The sequence below is a fragment of the Gopherus flavomarginatus genome, chromosome 5 (assembly GCF_025201925.1).
Source record: "Gopherus flavomarginatus isolate rGopFla2 chromosome 5, rGopFla2.mat.asm, whole genome shotgun sequence".
In the NCBI taxonomy this organism is placed as follows: domain Eukaryota; kingdom Metazoa; phylum Chordata; order Testudines; family Testudinidae; genus Gopherus; species Gopherus flavomarginatus.
Genome location: NC_066621.1, coordinates 87,488,329 through 87,505,576, shown reverse-complemented (window position 1 = coordinate 87,505,576; position 17,248 = coordinate 87,488,329). Strand labels below are relative to the sequence as shown.

Below are 17,248 nucleotides of genomic sequence, written 5' to 3'. Positions count from 1 at the left end.
TCTCATCTAGACACAATATATCAATCCCCGAACGAGCTCCTGTCGACTCCGGGACTCCACCAACGTGAACAGCGGTAGTGGAGTCGACAGGGGGAGCCGCGGACGTTGATCCCGCACTGTGAGGACAGTAGGTAACTCAATCTAAGATACTTCGACTTCAGCTACGCTATTCACGTAGCTGAAGCTGCGTATCTTAGATCGATTTCCCTCCTCTAGTGTAGACCAGCCCATAGGGTCAATGCAGTACCACGTTACTATGGTGATGCCATGTAATCTGTATTAGGTTTTTCTAAAGTGTCTTATCACCCTAGTATCTATTCAATAATGATAATTACTGCAGAGTTACCAGAATCACTGTTATATCATCACAGCATGACAACAGTGCTCTTAGTATCATGACTTCTATGCTGTTAGTATTACTGAAGAAGCACTAGAAATTCTGTCCTACTGCCATCAACTTGTAAAAATGCAGGAAAAAAATGAGGTGATAAATTCCATTATTTGCACTACTGTTGTTAGAAGCATGTTTTTGTCACAGTAGTATCTGAATACCATATACATAGTTAAGGGATATATCAATTTCAGGAAAGAATTAACCTAACTCACTGCCTCCCTATTAGAGCCACTCCCTTCTACTTTTATGAAATCAGTTACAAAGAAAGCCCTCAACAGTCATCACTAAACTTCCTAAAGACACAGTGCTAAAGAAACTAGAGGGGCCTTTAATTTAGAAAGTTTGTATTATTTTAAAACAGACACCCTTTACTTGCAGCTACAGAGTGGGTTCCAGCTCTTCAAGGTCTAACTGAGAAAACATCTGCATTCATTAAAGATCTGGTCACCGGGGACAAACTCTACTTCCGTGTTAGGGCTATAAACCTGGCTGGTGAGAGCGAACCAGCACTAACCAAAGAGCCTGTTACCATCCAAGAGATCCTGCGTGAGTATCTGGAGTGAACAAAAAGAACAGACTAACACAGCTGCTACTCTGGAGTGAACAAATATCACTCATCTATTTCCTTTAGGACAATTCTAATAATGTTCTTTAATGGAAAGTATTCAGTGTTCTAGCAATGTTGGTCCTAATGTTGGTTAGAGAGACAAGGTGGGCGAAGGAATATATTTTATTGGACCAACTTCTGTTGGTGAGAGAGACAAGCTTTCCAGCTACACAGAGCTCTTTCTTAGATCTGGGAAAGGTACTTAGAGCATCACAGCTAAATACAAGGTTGAAGAGATAGAATGTGTGCTAACTACTTATGCTAAACTAAGGGACCATCAGGGTGAAATGGCCCGTTAACATCCTGGTAGTAATAGGACAAAAAGCGGGGTTAGTGGGTTAACAGATTGTTGTAATAAGCCATAAATCCAGTGTCTTTATTAAGACCATGATTTTTTAGTATTTAGCAAAGTTATGAATTTAAGCTCCTAGGTTTGTTTTTTGAAAGCATGCATGTTTCCTTTGAGGATGAAGACTGATAGGTCAGATATAGAGTGATCACTTTTGGAAAGTGTTCACCCACAGTTAATACAGTGTTTTTGTCTTTTATACTTTTCCTGTGTGAGTTCATTCAAGAACATAGTGATTGTCTGATTTCAACCACATAGTTGTTATTAGGACATTTAGTGCACTGGATGAGGTAAACCACATGTTGTGGTAGGCATGTATAGGACCAATGGATCTTAAAGGTGTGTTGTGAGGGGTGTTGATCATTGTAGCAGTGGAGATAAGTCCGCAGGTTTTGCTTTTGTTGTTGTGGCAGGATCTGGTGCTACTTTGAGTTGGTGTGTCCTGGTCTATGGGGAGCCTGCTTCTGATGATGAGCTTAGTCTTCAAACAACCCTTCAACCTCTCTGGGTGAAATGAGACAATCGCTATGCTCTCAAATGAACTTACAGAGGAAGAGGATAGAAGACAAAAACACCGTATCACTGTGGGTGAACACTTTTCACAAAGTGATCACTCTACATCTAACCAATCAGTCCCATTCTCAAAGGAAACCTGCACAACACTTTCAAAAGCTGAGCCTGGGAGCTTAAATTCCTAACGCTGCTAGACACTACAGCCAGGACTACGCTACACATTTACTTCAATATAACTATGTCGTTCAGTGGTGTGAAAAATCCTTACTCCTGAGCAATGTAGTTATACCAACCTTAACCCCCCATGCAGATAGTCCTATGATGGCAGGAGAGCTTTTTCTGCTGACATAGCTACCATCGCTTGTGGAGGTGGAGTTATTAAGCAAACAGGAGAGCTCTCCCATCAGCTTAGAGCATCGTCACCAGACAGTGCAGCCACACCAATGCAAGTTTGTAGTGTAGACCTTCCCTAAAAATCATGGTCTTAATCAAGACACTGAATTTATTACAAGAATCTGTAATCCACTAAATCTCCTTTTTGTCCTATGACACAGGGGTGTTAATAGGCTACTTCACCTTGAAAGGTCTCTTGGAATATGTGCTAACTAGTTATGCTAAACTATCTGTTTGCCTTGTATTTAGCTGTGACACTCTGAGTACTTTCCCCAGACCTGAGGAAGAGCTCTGTGTAGCTTGAAAGCTCATCTCTCTTAAGGAAGAGGAAATTCTGGGATTGGCAGGGTAAACACTTTCTTTAGAGTGAGGACAGAGCGGAAGCATTCTCTCGCTTGAGTATACCTCTGCCTATATTCTAATACTAGACTGTTCTCTCAAGTTGGTTCTGAACTATTAATTTGCTGATTCTGGAAACGTACAAAAGAGGTAACAAGATCTGGATCACAGTCAGTATATTTTTATTCATGTTTCAGTTTTTAAAATGTTTACATTCTGCGTCCTGAAATGGTTGTTGCAAAGTCTGACTAAGGGACACTTTATTTATTTAACTATTTATTTATAAAAGTATTCTGGAAATAGATTGGTATGTTAATGTCACAACATTCACAATCCTGCGAACTGAGGCCAAGGACTTGCTAGATAAAAGCAGTTATCTGCACTTGCATGTCCTACTTCGTTAGTTACCATCCTATCCACCACTCAATAGCAATAGGTTTTAATTCATTTGATTGCAGTCCAAAAGATATTAAGAGCTGTTAACTGCAGATTCCTCACTCTTAACTCACACAAGATGACTATCAGAGTCCCACTAACAATAAAATGACCTAGTGTAATGAACTAGAGTTACAAAGCATCCAAAAACCAGACAGATATAAGAACAAGTACTCCAAATCCAGGCTTACAAATTCATTCTATAGATAATGGATATGGATGAGGGAAGGAGAAAAGGTAAGACAGAGTATGCAAGAAAAACTTAAATGAGCCTGGATTTGAAAAGCCAGAATTTACTTTGCAATAAGATTCCCACTTGTAAAGGAAAAATAAGCTCCCTTGATGCTGAGTACTGAAGTGCAACTCCTTCCACCGCTGGTCACAGAGGTGGTGTTGAGCAACTCCACAACAGTGATGCAAACCCAGTGGCTGATGTAGTGTTGGGTGGAGGATTGGAGGATCTGTTCAGCAATAGTTTCCCAGCCCCTCAGCCAAGTCTGCCCATGCCCTGACCCCTTGTTGCTATGCAGATGGGTACCCAGTGGAGCTGAGCTCCACAAAGAGGTGCATATACTATGCAGAAACCTCCAGAATCTTCCTTCGTTCAGTGGAACTGCACCAGTCCTGCTAGCAATTGATCCTGCAGAACTACAGAAAGAAGGGCAAGAGTTGCTGTTACAGATAAATATGTATAGGAAATCATCAATTTCCCCAACTGCATGAGTAGCCTTCACTCTGATTTTCTCATGCTCACAAGCACTTTGTATTGATTCCCAGTGTTGGGTATAAACTCTGTCTCCTTTGGTGTTTTTCCTTCATTTTCCTAACATTTCAAATAAAGACAGATATCATATTTTGGTTATTGACAGAACGTCCCAAATTCTGGCTGCCACGCTATCTACGGCAGACTCTGGTGAAGAAAGTAGGAGAGACAATCAACATTGTGATTCCCTTCCAAGTATGTGATTGATTCAGTTTTGACGTGGTTCTCTTTAGTTGCTTATCTAACAGATTATTTTTTCCTTACCCAAGCTCCCCTGCTGGCTGGCCACTGATTCCTAAAATGATGGGCTCATGTGACCTTTAATCTAGAATCAAATGTGATAGTAGCCTTATATGGTTGGATAGTTTACAGTAAATAAAGCCGAGAAATGCAGCAAGTTAGGCCAGTCCTCACACTGGGTCAAATTCAGTTTGTTCATCCAACAGTTCTGAAGGAACTCAAATGTGAAATTGCAGAACTACTAACTGTAGTCTGTAACCTATCATTTAAATCAGCTTCTGTACCAGATAATTGGAGAATAGCTAATGTGATGCCAATTTTTAAAAAAGGCTCCAGAAGTGATCCCAGCAATTACAGGCCTGTAAGGCTGACTTCAGTACCGGGCAAACTGGTTGAAACTATAATAAAGAACAATATTGTTAGACATATAGATGAACATAATTTGTTGAGGAAGAGTCAACATGGTTTTAGTAAAGGGAAATCATGCCTCACCAATCTACTAGAATTCTTTGAGGGGGTCAACAAGCATGTGGACCAAGAGGATTCAGTTGATATAGTGTATTTAGATTTTCAGAAAGCCTTTGACAAGGTCCCTCACCAAAGGCTCTTATGCAAAGTAAGTTGCCACAGGATAAGAGGGAAGGTTCTCTCATGGATTGGTAAATGGTTAAAAGATAGGAAACAAAGGGTAGGAGATAAATGGTCAGTTTTCAGAGTAGAGAGACGTAAATAATGGTGCCCCCCAGCGGGTGTGTTCTGGGACCTGTCCTATTCAACGTATTCATAAATGATCTGGAAAAGGGGATAAACAGTGAGGTGGCAAAATTTGCAGATGATACAAACTTACTAAAGATAATTAAGACCTAGGCATACTGCGAAGAGCTACAAAAGAATCTCTCAAAACTGGGTGATTGGGCAACAAAATGGCAGATGAAATTTAATGTTGATAAATACAAAGTAGTGCACATTGGAATGCATAATCCCAACTATACATATAAAATGATGGGATCTAAATTACCTGTTACCACTCAAGAAAGAGATCTTGGAGTCACTGTGGATAGTTCTCTGAAAACATCCACTCAATGTGCAGCGGCAGTCAAAAAAGCGAACAGAATGCTGGGAATAATTAAGAAAGGGACAGATAATAGGACATATTGCCTTTATATAAATCCATGGTATGCCCACATCTTAAATAGTGTGTGCAGATGTGGTCGCCCCATCTCAAAAAAGATATATTTGAACTGGAAAAGGTTCAGAAAAGGGCAACAAAAATTATTAGGGGTATGGAACGGCTTCTGTATCAGGCAAGATTAATAAGACTGGGAATTTTCACTTTGGAAAAGAGATGGCTAAGGGGAGATATGATTGAGGTCTACAAAATCATGACTGGTATAGAGAAAGTAGATGAGGAAGTGTTGTTTACTACTTCTCATAACCCAAGAACTAGGGGTCACCAAATGAAATTAATAGGCAGCAGGTTTAAAACAAATAAAAGGAAGTATTTCTTCACACAACGCACAATTAACCTGTGGAACTCCTTGCAGGAGGATGTTATGAAGGCCAAGATCATAACAGGATTCAAGAAAGAACTAGATACATTCATGGAGGATAGGTCCATCAATGGCTATTAGCCAGGATGGGCAGGAATGGTGTCCCTAGCCTCTGTTTGCCAGAAGCTGGGAATGAGCGACGGGATAGATCAGTTGATGATTACCTGTTCTGTTCATTCCCTCTGGGGCACCTGGCACTGGTCACTGTCGGAAGACAAGCTACTGGGCTAGATGGACCCGTGGTCTGACCCAGTAGGGCTGTTCTTATGTTTGTTTACAATACCGTAAGTCTGGAGTACAACCACTGGAGTCAATGTATTTACTCCCAATTTATATCAGTGTAACTGAGCAAAATTTGGCCCTCTGTTCACAGATCAGATAGCAAGCAATGAATCAAAATAACAATGATCCAGAACAATGAGCCAGATCTGGTTTCATGTATTTAAGATATATACGGTAGTTCAAATTCAATTATGTTTAAATATATTTTAACACAAAGGATTTTTTGTTGTTGACAAACAATAATTTTATGTAGGTCCCTCCAGTTCGTTTCTGTTCTGAGAAGTTATTTAAAACTGAGTGTTCCTGCTCTGAGTTATTCACAATGCATTGCACAATCTGCACAATGAATAAGACAAGATACCAGCTTATGCTTATGCAATTAAAGATGCACTATAATGCAAGGCAATAGAGTTAAAACGTTGTGATGAGGCAGTGCTGTCCTATTTAATGTCCTCAGTTTGATGGCTTTTACTCCATCCAAATTTCACATGCATGCACATGCACTGCACTCTTTATCAGAAAAAATGGCACATGTCTAAAGATTTTTAACCCCCTATAACTCTTTTTGATAGTATTATTTATGTGCCAGAGCTTTGTATAGGCATATTTTTATTATTTAAATAGAAATAAATAACCTGGCCAAATTACATTAAAATATTGCACTTCCTTAAGGACTTGCTTGGCAAACTTCAAATTTCTACCCTGTGCTGCTGAGGTATTAACAATGGGTTAAGATTATTGTTTCCCTCTTTCCTCCTACTGAAAAACAAATGAACCATTTAAAATCAAATTCTTAATGCAAATATGAAAATTTCGTAAAGTGACAAGCAACTAAAAAAAGGGGGTTATAATGTAAATGCTTATTCCACCTTACCTATAGTTTTCGCTACATGCTCCAGTTGTAATAAATAATATACAATAGTATTTTTATCATTTCACATTTAGGACAAAATATTAAAGTAAAAGACAACAAAAATCAATCATGTTCACTACATTTAATTAAAAAAGATAAGTACTCAAAAACATCTTAAGGAAAGAAAAAAAATCTACACAAATTTCAATATCAAAAGTTTATTTCATACAAATAATTGTCATCATTCACACTGATATAAAAATAATCAATTGAGGGAAAAGCCAAGCCTTGAGACTCAGCCCTGAACGTGAGGCTGCATGTATCTGTGCTACCTCAGAAGCATTCAGGAGGAATTGGGACTCCTTCTTTCCTGCTTCCTTCTTCCTTGGGAGGGGAGAGCTACAACACTGGAAAGGGATATAGCTTATTTCTCCTCGTGTACACACCTTGAAAATAGTGTAAAGAAGAACATGATGGCTTTTATGGAGTCTATTTATACAATGTGGCTAGGCTACTCATTACCAGAGTATGGGTGTTTAAGCATCTCTGTGCAAATAAGACTGCAGAGAGAGGTGTTCAGAGTTTACACACATGTAAGGTATCTGTGCATGCATTACATTTGTAATCTGTATGTATGGCGAGGATATGAATGTTAGCGCTTTGTTGGGCACGTATTCAAAGTGTGAAAAATTGCATGGCAGATTTTCAAAACTGCATGTGTGCAACTACATACAATTACTGTGTGCATGCACTTGAAATTATACAGTGTAGAATTAACTGAACAGTTAAAAAACTTACTGGTTATCTGTGCTTGCATTTTCTGCAATTGTATGAGCAATCACAGTAATCACATATGCCAACGAACATATATTTTTGTATGTGGATTTATATCAGGATGAGTGTATACAAAGAAGGATGGTCTTCTGACTGAGGCACAGGACTGGAAGTTAGGACTTGAAGATTCTATTTCTGGATTTGACACTGACATTCTGTGTGACCTTGGGCAAATAATTTGATGTCTTTCATTTTCCTCATCTAGAAAATGAAGAAAATGAAACTCCTTTAGTGTCAGGGGTGGGTGTTTGTGGAGATTCATTCATTAAGGTCTGTAAAGCGTTTTGAAATCGTCAGATGGATGGAGTTAGAGATATGCAAAATATCATTTCAGTAAGTTAGAGAATGTGTATAATGTACTTATAAAATGCATATGTTGGGGACAGATGGGAAGTCGGAGTACTGTATATACAAATGAGTGAAATCTCTGTGAAGTACAGTATGCATGTGTTGTACCTTGTGGTTTCCAGGTTATGCAAAGGGGTGTATATGCATAGGGGTGTATCTATTCAATGAGCGGTGGAAAGTCAAAAATTTGGAGCAACTGTGATATGTCATGTGCAAAGTTGAGACATATGGAGTTTATGTCTTATGTCTGAGCCTCATGCTTAACACCACTACCATGAAATTAAATACTTACCATTCTTCTTTCTCAAGTCCCTCACCCCTAAACTTCCTAAAGTATTTTTTTCACTGATGTCTAGCCACATACAGAATGCAACATTTATAGGGCAGACAATTTTGAGTTACTGTTTACTGATAAAGTTGAGTTACTGTTGTTAAGTCTTTAAAACCTTTTTAAATTGAAAAAACATATAATTTTGCTGCTGTGATAACTCTCAACAGCTGAAGTTTTCCACAAAACTTTTTGGTCTGAAACCAAGAATGGAAAATTTCAACTCAAAAAAATTCTTGATAAAGCTGTAAGTGAAAACAAGTTTAACGTATGCTGATTTGCAACCTTAACTATAGCTCTCACTAAGGTAAATAGCTCTGAAGGAACTTATTAAATCATATTTAGACTACAATACCCAATTTTTATCACCTTTTCTAAACAAACAAAAAAACAACAAAAGGAAAATACAAATAAAGATTGAGAGGTTTAGCTTCTTCAGGCAGGCTAAAAAAATTAGGACTGTACTTGCTAAAGAAGCACTTCAGCAGATAAGATGGTAGTCTTCAAAATGCAAAAAGAGATTTGGAGTACATAGACAAGCCTCTGAATTAATGCTAAACCTCTGTGAATAGAAGACACAATCAGGAATTGAGGAGCACTGTCTGATGGCACTGTAAGTCAGAATCCTGTGTTCTATTTCTATGACTGAGTCTCTGCCCTTGTCAAAATCACTTATTCTCTATGGGCCTCTGTTTACCCATTTGTAAGGCTAAGATTTAGTCATGGATATTTTTAGTAAAAGTCATGGACAGGTCATGGGCAATAAACAAAAACAGCCAGTGACCTGTCCATGACTTTTATTATAAATACCCATGACTAAAACTCTGCTCTTAGGCTCTGTTGCTCTGGGAGGGGGCCTGCTTCAGCAATGGGGGCTGTCTGCCCCTGGTGGCCTGCTGCTCCGAGGCCCGTGGAGACTGCTCTCCCAAAAGCCTCCAGGATCGCCCCCGGGTCTGCTGCTCCGATCACCTCTGGGACCGCTCCTGCTCTGGCGCTCCCTGGGCCGCTGCTCCAGCTGCCTCCAGGACTTCTACTGCTTGGATGGTCCCCGGGGCCAGCTGCTTGGGTGGCCCTGGGGTCAGCCGCACCAGTTGCCACAGCTGCGGAAGTCACGGAGGTTTCAGAAAGTCATGGAATCTGCGACTTCCGTGACAAAACTGCAGCCTTACCCATCTGTAACGTGAATTCTACTATTCAGCTACCTTGTAAGGGTATTATGAGGCTGAATTAATGTTTGTAAAGAAATTTGAAATCCTTAGATGAAAAATGCTAGAGAAGGGCAAAAGCCAAGTAATTAGTAGACCATGCCTTTTCTTACAGAGGACTGTAATCTTGTGGGACATCCTGCCAAGAGGAGGTGGTTAGCACACTTCTATTCCAAAATTAACTAGACAGATTCTAGGAGGAGTATTATGTGCTATTAGTGGGGACTCAAGGTATTCCTTAGCTGCCTTCCTGCCCATCATGTATGTGTGAATGCTAGTATCTAAAAAACATTGTTAGAAAAAAATCACTTCTTTATTTCCGTCCAGTAAAGCCTCTGAGGCTCTTCTGGTGTGCCATCCACCTACTCTGCCTCTCACTGTTCCCTCCAAGATTAGATATTGCTCATTACAGAAATCCAATCCTCTGGGATATGAATTAGGAACATGCCTTCTATGGGTTCATGCTTTTCACAGTCTATAGAGTATCAGGATATGAAAACCAACAGTGCAAACATTTGCCCTATTTCATTAGCCACTATAGCATCTTAAATAAGGGGTTATAATAAAAGTGCCTACTAAACCATACTATAAAGACAGCAACTGCTAGGTTAGATTTATGACTAAGAGGACACTTCCATAGTAAGTTTCTATTTTGAGCTAGGTATAACTTTCAGAAAAAGCTGCTAAAATTCTCATGGCTGTTATTTACCGAAAAAATTTAGGGACAGATCTTCTGCCTCCTCTACTCCCTTTGAGCTATTCTATTTTGCAAACAGGTTGGAAAACCAGCCAAGGACCTAGCCCTAAATGTTTTGGTAAATAATAAATAGGAAATGTTTCAGTCCAAAAGGTAATTTTTTCCCTTAAAGTTATAAGTTTCTTTAAATAATTCTCCACCTTGCCAGTTGACATAATACATGGCAGTGGAATTATATGTAAAGAGCTTGAGAATGATAAAATACAACTGAGGAAAGAAAGATTTGCAAGTTAAACTGGACTGCTCTGAGCGCCAGAACTTTTAAGTGTAGAAATGATTCTTTGTGCCTTATATATCATGGATAAACACCTTACATCTGAGTGAAGGCAACTGGCACCCCTTCCCTCTGTGGCACTAGTGAGTGAAATGGGACTCTTTGCATACTATCTCTGCTTTGTCCATTGGAACAAAGATGAAAGTACTTTAATGAACCAATTACTTGAATGTCCAGGTTATCTTTGTGAAGGTGGAACACAGTCCCCCTTTAGTCACCCTTTGGGGGTGGGGAGCAGAGAGGTCACATAGATGCATGAAGCCATATGACCCAGGAGCCTTACCATGCCCTACCTGTCTTATTATGGGCATATTTGAGTATTGGAGATATGTTTGGTCTAATCTGCTGGCTAGGCTGGAATTGAAGGCTGTGCCTCTGAACTCAAATATTTCAGTAAGCATGAGTGTTGATTTTGGTAATCTTCAAAGACCCAGAAACTGGAACAATTTCCTGAACTGATGAAGCATCCTGAAAAGATTTGCCTTGAATCACCAGGGATATATGTGGACTTCCACTGTTCAGAAATGGACTATTACTGTTAAGCATTTGGACCTTTGGAGCTGTGATATGACCAAATGGAAAGATCTAATATTGATACTGTTGATTCTATGAAACGGAGGTACTTCCTATGAAACAGACAGATGGTAGTGTGGAAATATGTGTCCTTTAAACTGAGAGCAGTGAACCAGTCCTGCAGATCTAGGTAGGGGAGGATGGACAATAAGAACTTAAGATGAGTAAAAAAAGTATACCAAATGCCTAAAATCCATGATAAGACTTAATCCTCCCTTCCTTTTGAGAATGAGAAACTAAAAGGAATAGAACCCTTTTCCTATAAATTCTTTTAAACTTCTTCCATCGCCCCCAGTTGAAGGGACGAGGCAACTTTTTCTTTCAAGTTTATCTTCAGAAAGGACCCTGAAATGGGATGGAGAGGGAGGGAGGCAATTATGGACTGGAACAGGATGAATAAACCTTGTCTGGTACTTTGAGAATCCACTGGTCTGAGGTGATTCTATTCCATGGCAGGGAGAAGTAAGGCATTGCAAAATGGGGAAGAAAATGGAAGAGATCTGTAAAATGGTCTAGTCTAAGGCTCTCAACCTGACCATCAAACTTACTGCTGGCAATCTACTGCAACAGCTAATGATCCAGAGGACAGAGTAAAGATCCTATTCCTAGAATAGCATGGTTACTTCCCAGCTGGCTCAACAGATGTATAGTTTCTGGCCAGACCTTTGCCTGAAGGTACTTGTTTCTAAAAGAGAACTTCCTTGTAGTGGAAAGAAAACCTAAAGGATGTTCTTGAGTCTCGCAGAGTAAGCAGAGAATCATCTTCATTTAAAGACCTCAGGACCTTCAAAGCACTACTCCTCAATGGTGCTTCTGCAGCATCTTGAGAAGTCTGGAGGACTGTAGCTCAGAGAATCTTTCCATAGTTATTGCAATGGTAAATGAGAGGGCAGCTTGTCAGAGACATTCATTGCTGCCTGAAAGGAGCATGTGATGTTGGCAGACCAGGTACCAGCTCAGGCCAACACCCTTAAGCCTCACTGAACACTTACAGGTGCATAGCTGGAAAACAGCGTTAGCATTTTTAGAACAGGTGTTAAGTTTCTAAGAATGTGTTTAGACTTTACAAAATGCTTGTGAGTTGCTGCATGCACTAATATCACCTATAATATCTGTATCCCACATTATAAGGTACTATACATAGGGTGACCAGACAGCAAATGTGAAAAATCGGGAGCGGGGAGTAACAGGAAAAGAAAAAGACCCAAAAATCGGGACTGTCCCTATAAAATCAGGACATCTGGTCACCCTAAATATACAAGTGTTTGCTTTGTAACTATAAAAGTGTTTGCTATGAAGCTGGAAACCCCCCCAGTCAGGAGAGAAGCCTTACCACATGTGAAATACTAGTTTATCATTAGAGTTCTCATCTCCTGCCCAACAAAAGAAGGCGTGCGGACATCAGAGAAATGATTGTGGAACATCAAGGAACAAAAGACTTTGTTCCCTCCACACCCATGAAGAGGGGACATGCACAAACCCTCATTCCATCACACATTGAACTCTGGTGGAAGGGAATAAATATCCCTGACCAGAAGGAACTGCATCACTATACTGCTTGGAATTTGGAGAGGGCAGTATTTCTAAACTTAAGCAAGTGATCCCCAAGCTGTTTAGCTTGGGTTAGCCCTAAAAGACGTCTAGAGGTTGCATATTACAGCAGCTTCTATACCTTTTAAAACCCAAGACTGTAATTCATTAGTATGTGTACGTTTACTTGCTTTAACCTTGTAAATAACTCTTTTCTTTTTCCTAGTTAATAAATCTGTAGTTAGTTTATTATAGGATTGGCTACAAGCATTGTCTTTGGTTTGAGATCTGAGGTACAAGTGACCTGGGGTAAGTGACTGATCTTCTGGAACTGGAAGTAACCTGACTATTGATGTGATTTTTGGTGTAAGGGAACATCTATCACAAAGTAGGCTTGCCTGCGTGGCAAGATAGACCGCAGTGCCTAAGACAACTGTCTGACTCCATGTTAAGTCTGGTATAGTACTTGAGGAGTTCACACCTCATTCTTCATTGGTGAAATCTAATTACAAAACACAACCAGTTGGGGGTTTGTGCCCTGGTTCTTGACAGACTGCTATGAGGTTGACACACATGTTCGTGAGCCACTTCAGACAGCTTGGCAGAGTGTTTTGCCACCAACTGTCCTTGTGAGACTGTCTTTTTTAAACTGATTTCTGGTGTCCTCAAGCAGCTGATCAAGAAGAGGAGATCAGGTTGTCCCAGGTGAATAAATCAGTTAATCAGCAAACCTGGTAGTACTGTGGATTGTAATGTGCCTAATAAATATGGGTTCCTACCCAGAAGTTCTAAGCACCTGGAATCTTTATTTCTAGGGATATACTTTGGAGGGCCAAATTGTTTGGATGTTTCTTAAGCTGCAGAAACAATAAGAAACCCAATGTAGGATTTTAAAAAAGCACCCAAAGCACTTTTGAGGGGCTAAATATCAGCTGTCTTGGAAGTGGCTGATATTAATAGATGTGTAAGTTATAGATCTTTTATTGGCTCCAGAATGTCTTCATTTATGGGCACAGCCAATGTACTGACTGTTTGGAGTGTAGTATATCAAACAGTTTATGTGATTTGTCCTGAACTACCAAAATTCTAGATCCAAGGACGCTGCAGTTCTGGGCAAGAGCTTCTGAAAGGCCTTGAAAGCAACTAGAGAAGGGAGTCAGAGACTGGTGGGAGGAACAGTAGCTGGAGTAACAGTCTCAACAGAAAACACATGAAGGTTTCTGTTGTTCATCTTCCATGTACTCTCAATTTCCTCAGCCCCCAAAGAAACGGGGCATTGAGATAGCTAGCTCTCCTAATGAATCTAAAGGAAGAAGGTAACTTCAGCCTTTTGTCAGTGTTTGTTCCCAGAATGACTTTTGTTAAAATGGGGGTGTTATATCTCCATTTCCCAGTCAGAACATGGTGCTATTGATCCATGAGGATGGAAGAGAAATATCTGAAGGGGCCCAGGAAAAGGGGAAGCAGACAAAGAATCATTCGTTCATCTATCAGTACAGCATCTGAAATTAATTCTTCTATTTTTATAGACCAAAAAAGAAAAAAAAAGACCCTGAAAAAAGCAAATCTGTTGTTGTTCAGAGAATAAACATGATCTTTTCTTCCTGCAGGGTAAACCTAGACCCAAAGTCACTTGGACAAAAGATGGTCAAACACTAGACGCCAAAGAGGTGGGAATTCGGAACAGCACGACAGACACTATCCTGTTCATTCGAAAGGCTGAGCATCACCACTCAGGGACATATGAAGTGGAAGTTCAGATAGAAAACATGAATGATAAGGTTGCTATTACCATGCAGATAATGGGTAAGAAACTCGTGACTTTAAAGCTCAACATTTAAAACAGTGGAATTAGTATGTGTATCCTTCTGCACACAGAAGTAGAAAGTATGGATCCCAGCCCTGGTGGGCTTGTGCATGATTTTACTATAGCCACGTAGGAAATATGAATCCAGGAATTAGTATGCTGGTGTCATGATCCTTCTACACCCAGGGGTTGTAAATGCAAAAAACAATGTGACCAGTATGTGTATTATTGTACTATTCCCAGAGTTAGAGAGGGGCACTAATACATTAGTAGGAGGATTCCACTTCATTCAGGTTGTGAATTTACCCTAACTTTGTAAAAGAATTCAGAGAATACTTGTCTAATACAATTAGAGCAGACAGATATGGACAGACCTGTTAGATCAGCTAAGGGCTTGTCTTCATGGTGCATTAGTCCACACCAGTGGGTGTAAATTTTGGAGCATGTCATGGACTTACTGGCATGTGTGGACCCTGCTGGCACATACGAAAAGCTCCCTAGTGCACGTTAGTATAGTTTTTCACAGGACTACCTTAATACACACTATGGAATGTTTAGTGGGTGCCCGCGGTGTCCACAAGTCCAGTCAGTACACAACACACTAATGATACACTAGGATTTACAACGCTCTGGTGCGGATTAACATCCCATAAGGCAAGCCTTAAGACAGTTCATCTCTTGTAGCTCAGTGCAGAATTGTTCTGTACTGCACATTTCTACTCTCATTTTAATGACACTTCCATAAATTCTCTTGGAAGACTATTCACAGACTAATATATATATCATAGTCAGCAAGAATTCTGTTATAGCTCTATGTAACATACTAAATAATGATAATACTAAATACTAATAATATAAAATAATTTATCTTTGCTATTAATCATCTGCAAATATTTTAAGAGTAAAATGTTGCTTAGCCACATTATATACACATTTTGCTTTTCTAGGAGGAAAGGTTAAATCACTTCGTTCAGACTTGATCATTTTTGTTCTCCTTAAATTTCCTCCAATTTGTTAATATCTTTCTGGGAATATGTAATTTTATTTGTTATTATTTAATATAACTTCTGACCGTTTAGAACTGAGAATATGGAGTTTATTGCATATTGTTGAAAATTTTAAAAATTTTAAGACATACATAGGATAAAGATGGCAAAAGTGAGCACCTAATGGTTCTAGACACAAAGGACCTAAAGCATGCTCTGTTCCTGTATGACAATACTCAGTATTTTCCTTTCAATATTTGGTATATCTTCTACTGTAAAATTGACTTTATGTAAGTTGTCAGAGAACCATTTCCCACAGAAACTTAATGGCTGATAAAGTGTGAGTAATGTTATTATACTTATTAATCACAGAATATCAAGGTTGGAAGGGACCTCAGGAGGTTATCTAGTCCAACCCCCTGCTCAAAGCAGGGCCAATCCCCAGACAGATTTTTACCCTAGTTCCCTAAATGGCCCCCTCAAGGATTGAACTCACAACCCTAGGTTTAGCAGGCCAATGCTCAAACCACTGAGCTATCCCTCCCCCTAGCAGGCCTACAGGACTGGTGTAAGTTTTCTAAATTCTTAGGTAGATAGCTTTCCCACAACACTAAATAAATTTCAGTTAATCTCCTACTGATAACTGAAAGGGCTTGGATACTTGCAGAGCCTTCTACAGCCAAAGCATGCATTTAAATTACTGACTCAGCCCCTCATTCATCAGAGCTGCCCTATTTCACTTCTGTCAACAGCACCTTCTGCTCTCCAGATTTGTATGTTCTTGGCAGGAGAGAAACGTGGGAGAAACAGGCAGGCTGTTTTTATTGACGGCAGTGCTACAGTTGCTATGTAACAGCGGGCATAGGTCAGCTGGAAGGGTGAGAGCCTAACCTGGCTGTCAAAGAACCAATATATCAATCACTGATCCTTTGCTAAATCAGTTAATCAGCTAAGCTTCCTTGACAGATGTCTGCATGCTGAGGGATTAATGTCTATAGCCTCATGTGCTCTTATCTTTTGAGGATTGGGGTGAGGAAGCAGGCAACCAAAAACTGGACTGTCCTAAAGTAAGTCCCTTTCATCCCCAAAGAGAAGAAAAAGAACTATACACTCTCAAGCTGTTTGAAGTGGCTCGGGAGTGTGAGGCCATGGCTACACTGGCGCTTTACAGCGCTGCAACTTTCGAGCTCAGGGGTGTGAAAAAAACACCCTCCTGAGCGCTGCAAGATACAGTGCTGTAAAGCCTCAGTGTAAACAGTGCTGCAGCGCTGGGAGTGTGGCTCCCAGCGCTGCAAGCTACACCCGTAGAGGATGTGGAGTACGTGCAATGCTGGGAGAGCTCTCTCCCAGTGCTGGCGCTGTGACCACACTCGCACTTCAAAGCGCTGCCGCAGCAGCGCTTTGAAGTTTCAAGTGTAGCCATACCCTGAGTAGCAACTTCAGGGCAGACTGTTAAGAAGCAGAGCACAAACCCCAAACTGATTGGGAGATTTAGATTTCAGCAACCAAGTATCAAGTGTGAACTCCTCAAGCACTGTAACTGCCTTAACACAGAGTCACAGAGAGTCCACTTGGTACTTTGGTCCATATTGCCAGGTAAGCCTGCCTTTGTGATAGATGGTCCCTTACATCAAAAATCACAATAATATTCAAGTTACTCCCAGTCCCAAAGGACCAGTCACTTATCCCAGGTCAATTGCACCTTAGATCTTATACCCAAGAAAACACTTGTAGCCAATTCTATAATACATTAACTAAGGATTTATTAACAATGTTAAAGCAGGTAAACATACATACACAAATGAGTTACAGTCTTAAGTTCAAAGGATGGTAGAAGCTTCTATCATAAGCAAATTCTTTAAGTCCTTTATGGCTAACCAGGCCAAGC

General features: G+C 40.0%; 1 protein-coding gene across 1 annotated transcript in view; it reads left to right on the top strand.

Moving 5' to 3' along the window:
• MYBPC3 (myosin binding protein C3) overlaps window positions 1-17,248 on the top strand; it is a 130,431-nt gene that overhangs the window by 91,900 nt on the left and 21,283 nt on the right. The window contains exons 26-28 of the mRNA XM_050953646.1: window positions 773-940; window positions 3,900-3,988; window positions 14,178-14,373. Coding sequence (XP_050809603.1) covers window positions 773-940; window positions 3,900-3,988; window positions 14,178-14,373 — 453 coding nt within the window. The remainder of the gene's footprint in view (window positions 1-772; window positions 941-3,899; window positions 3,989-14,177; window positions 14,374-17,248) is intronic.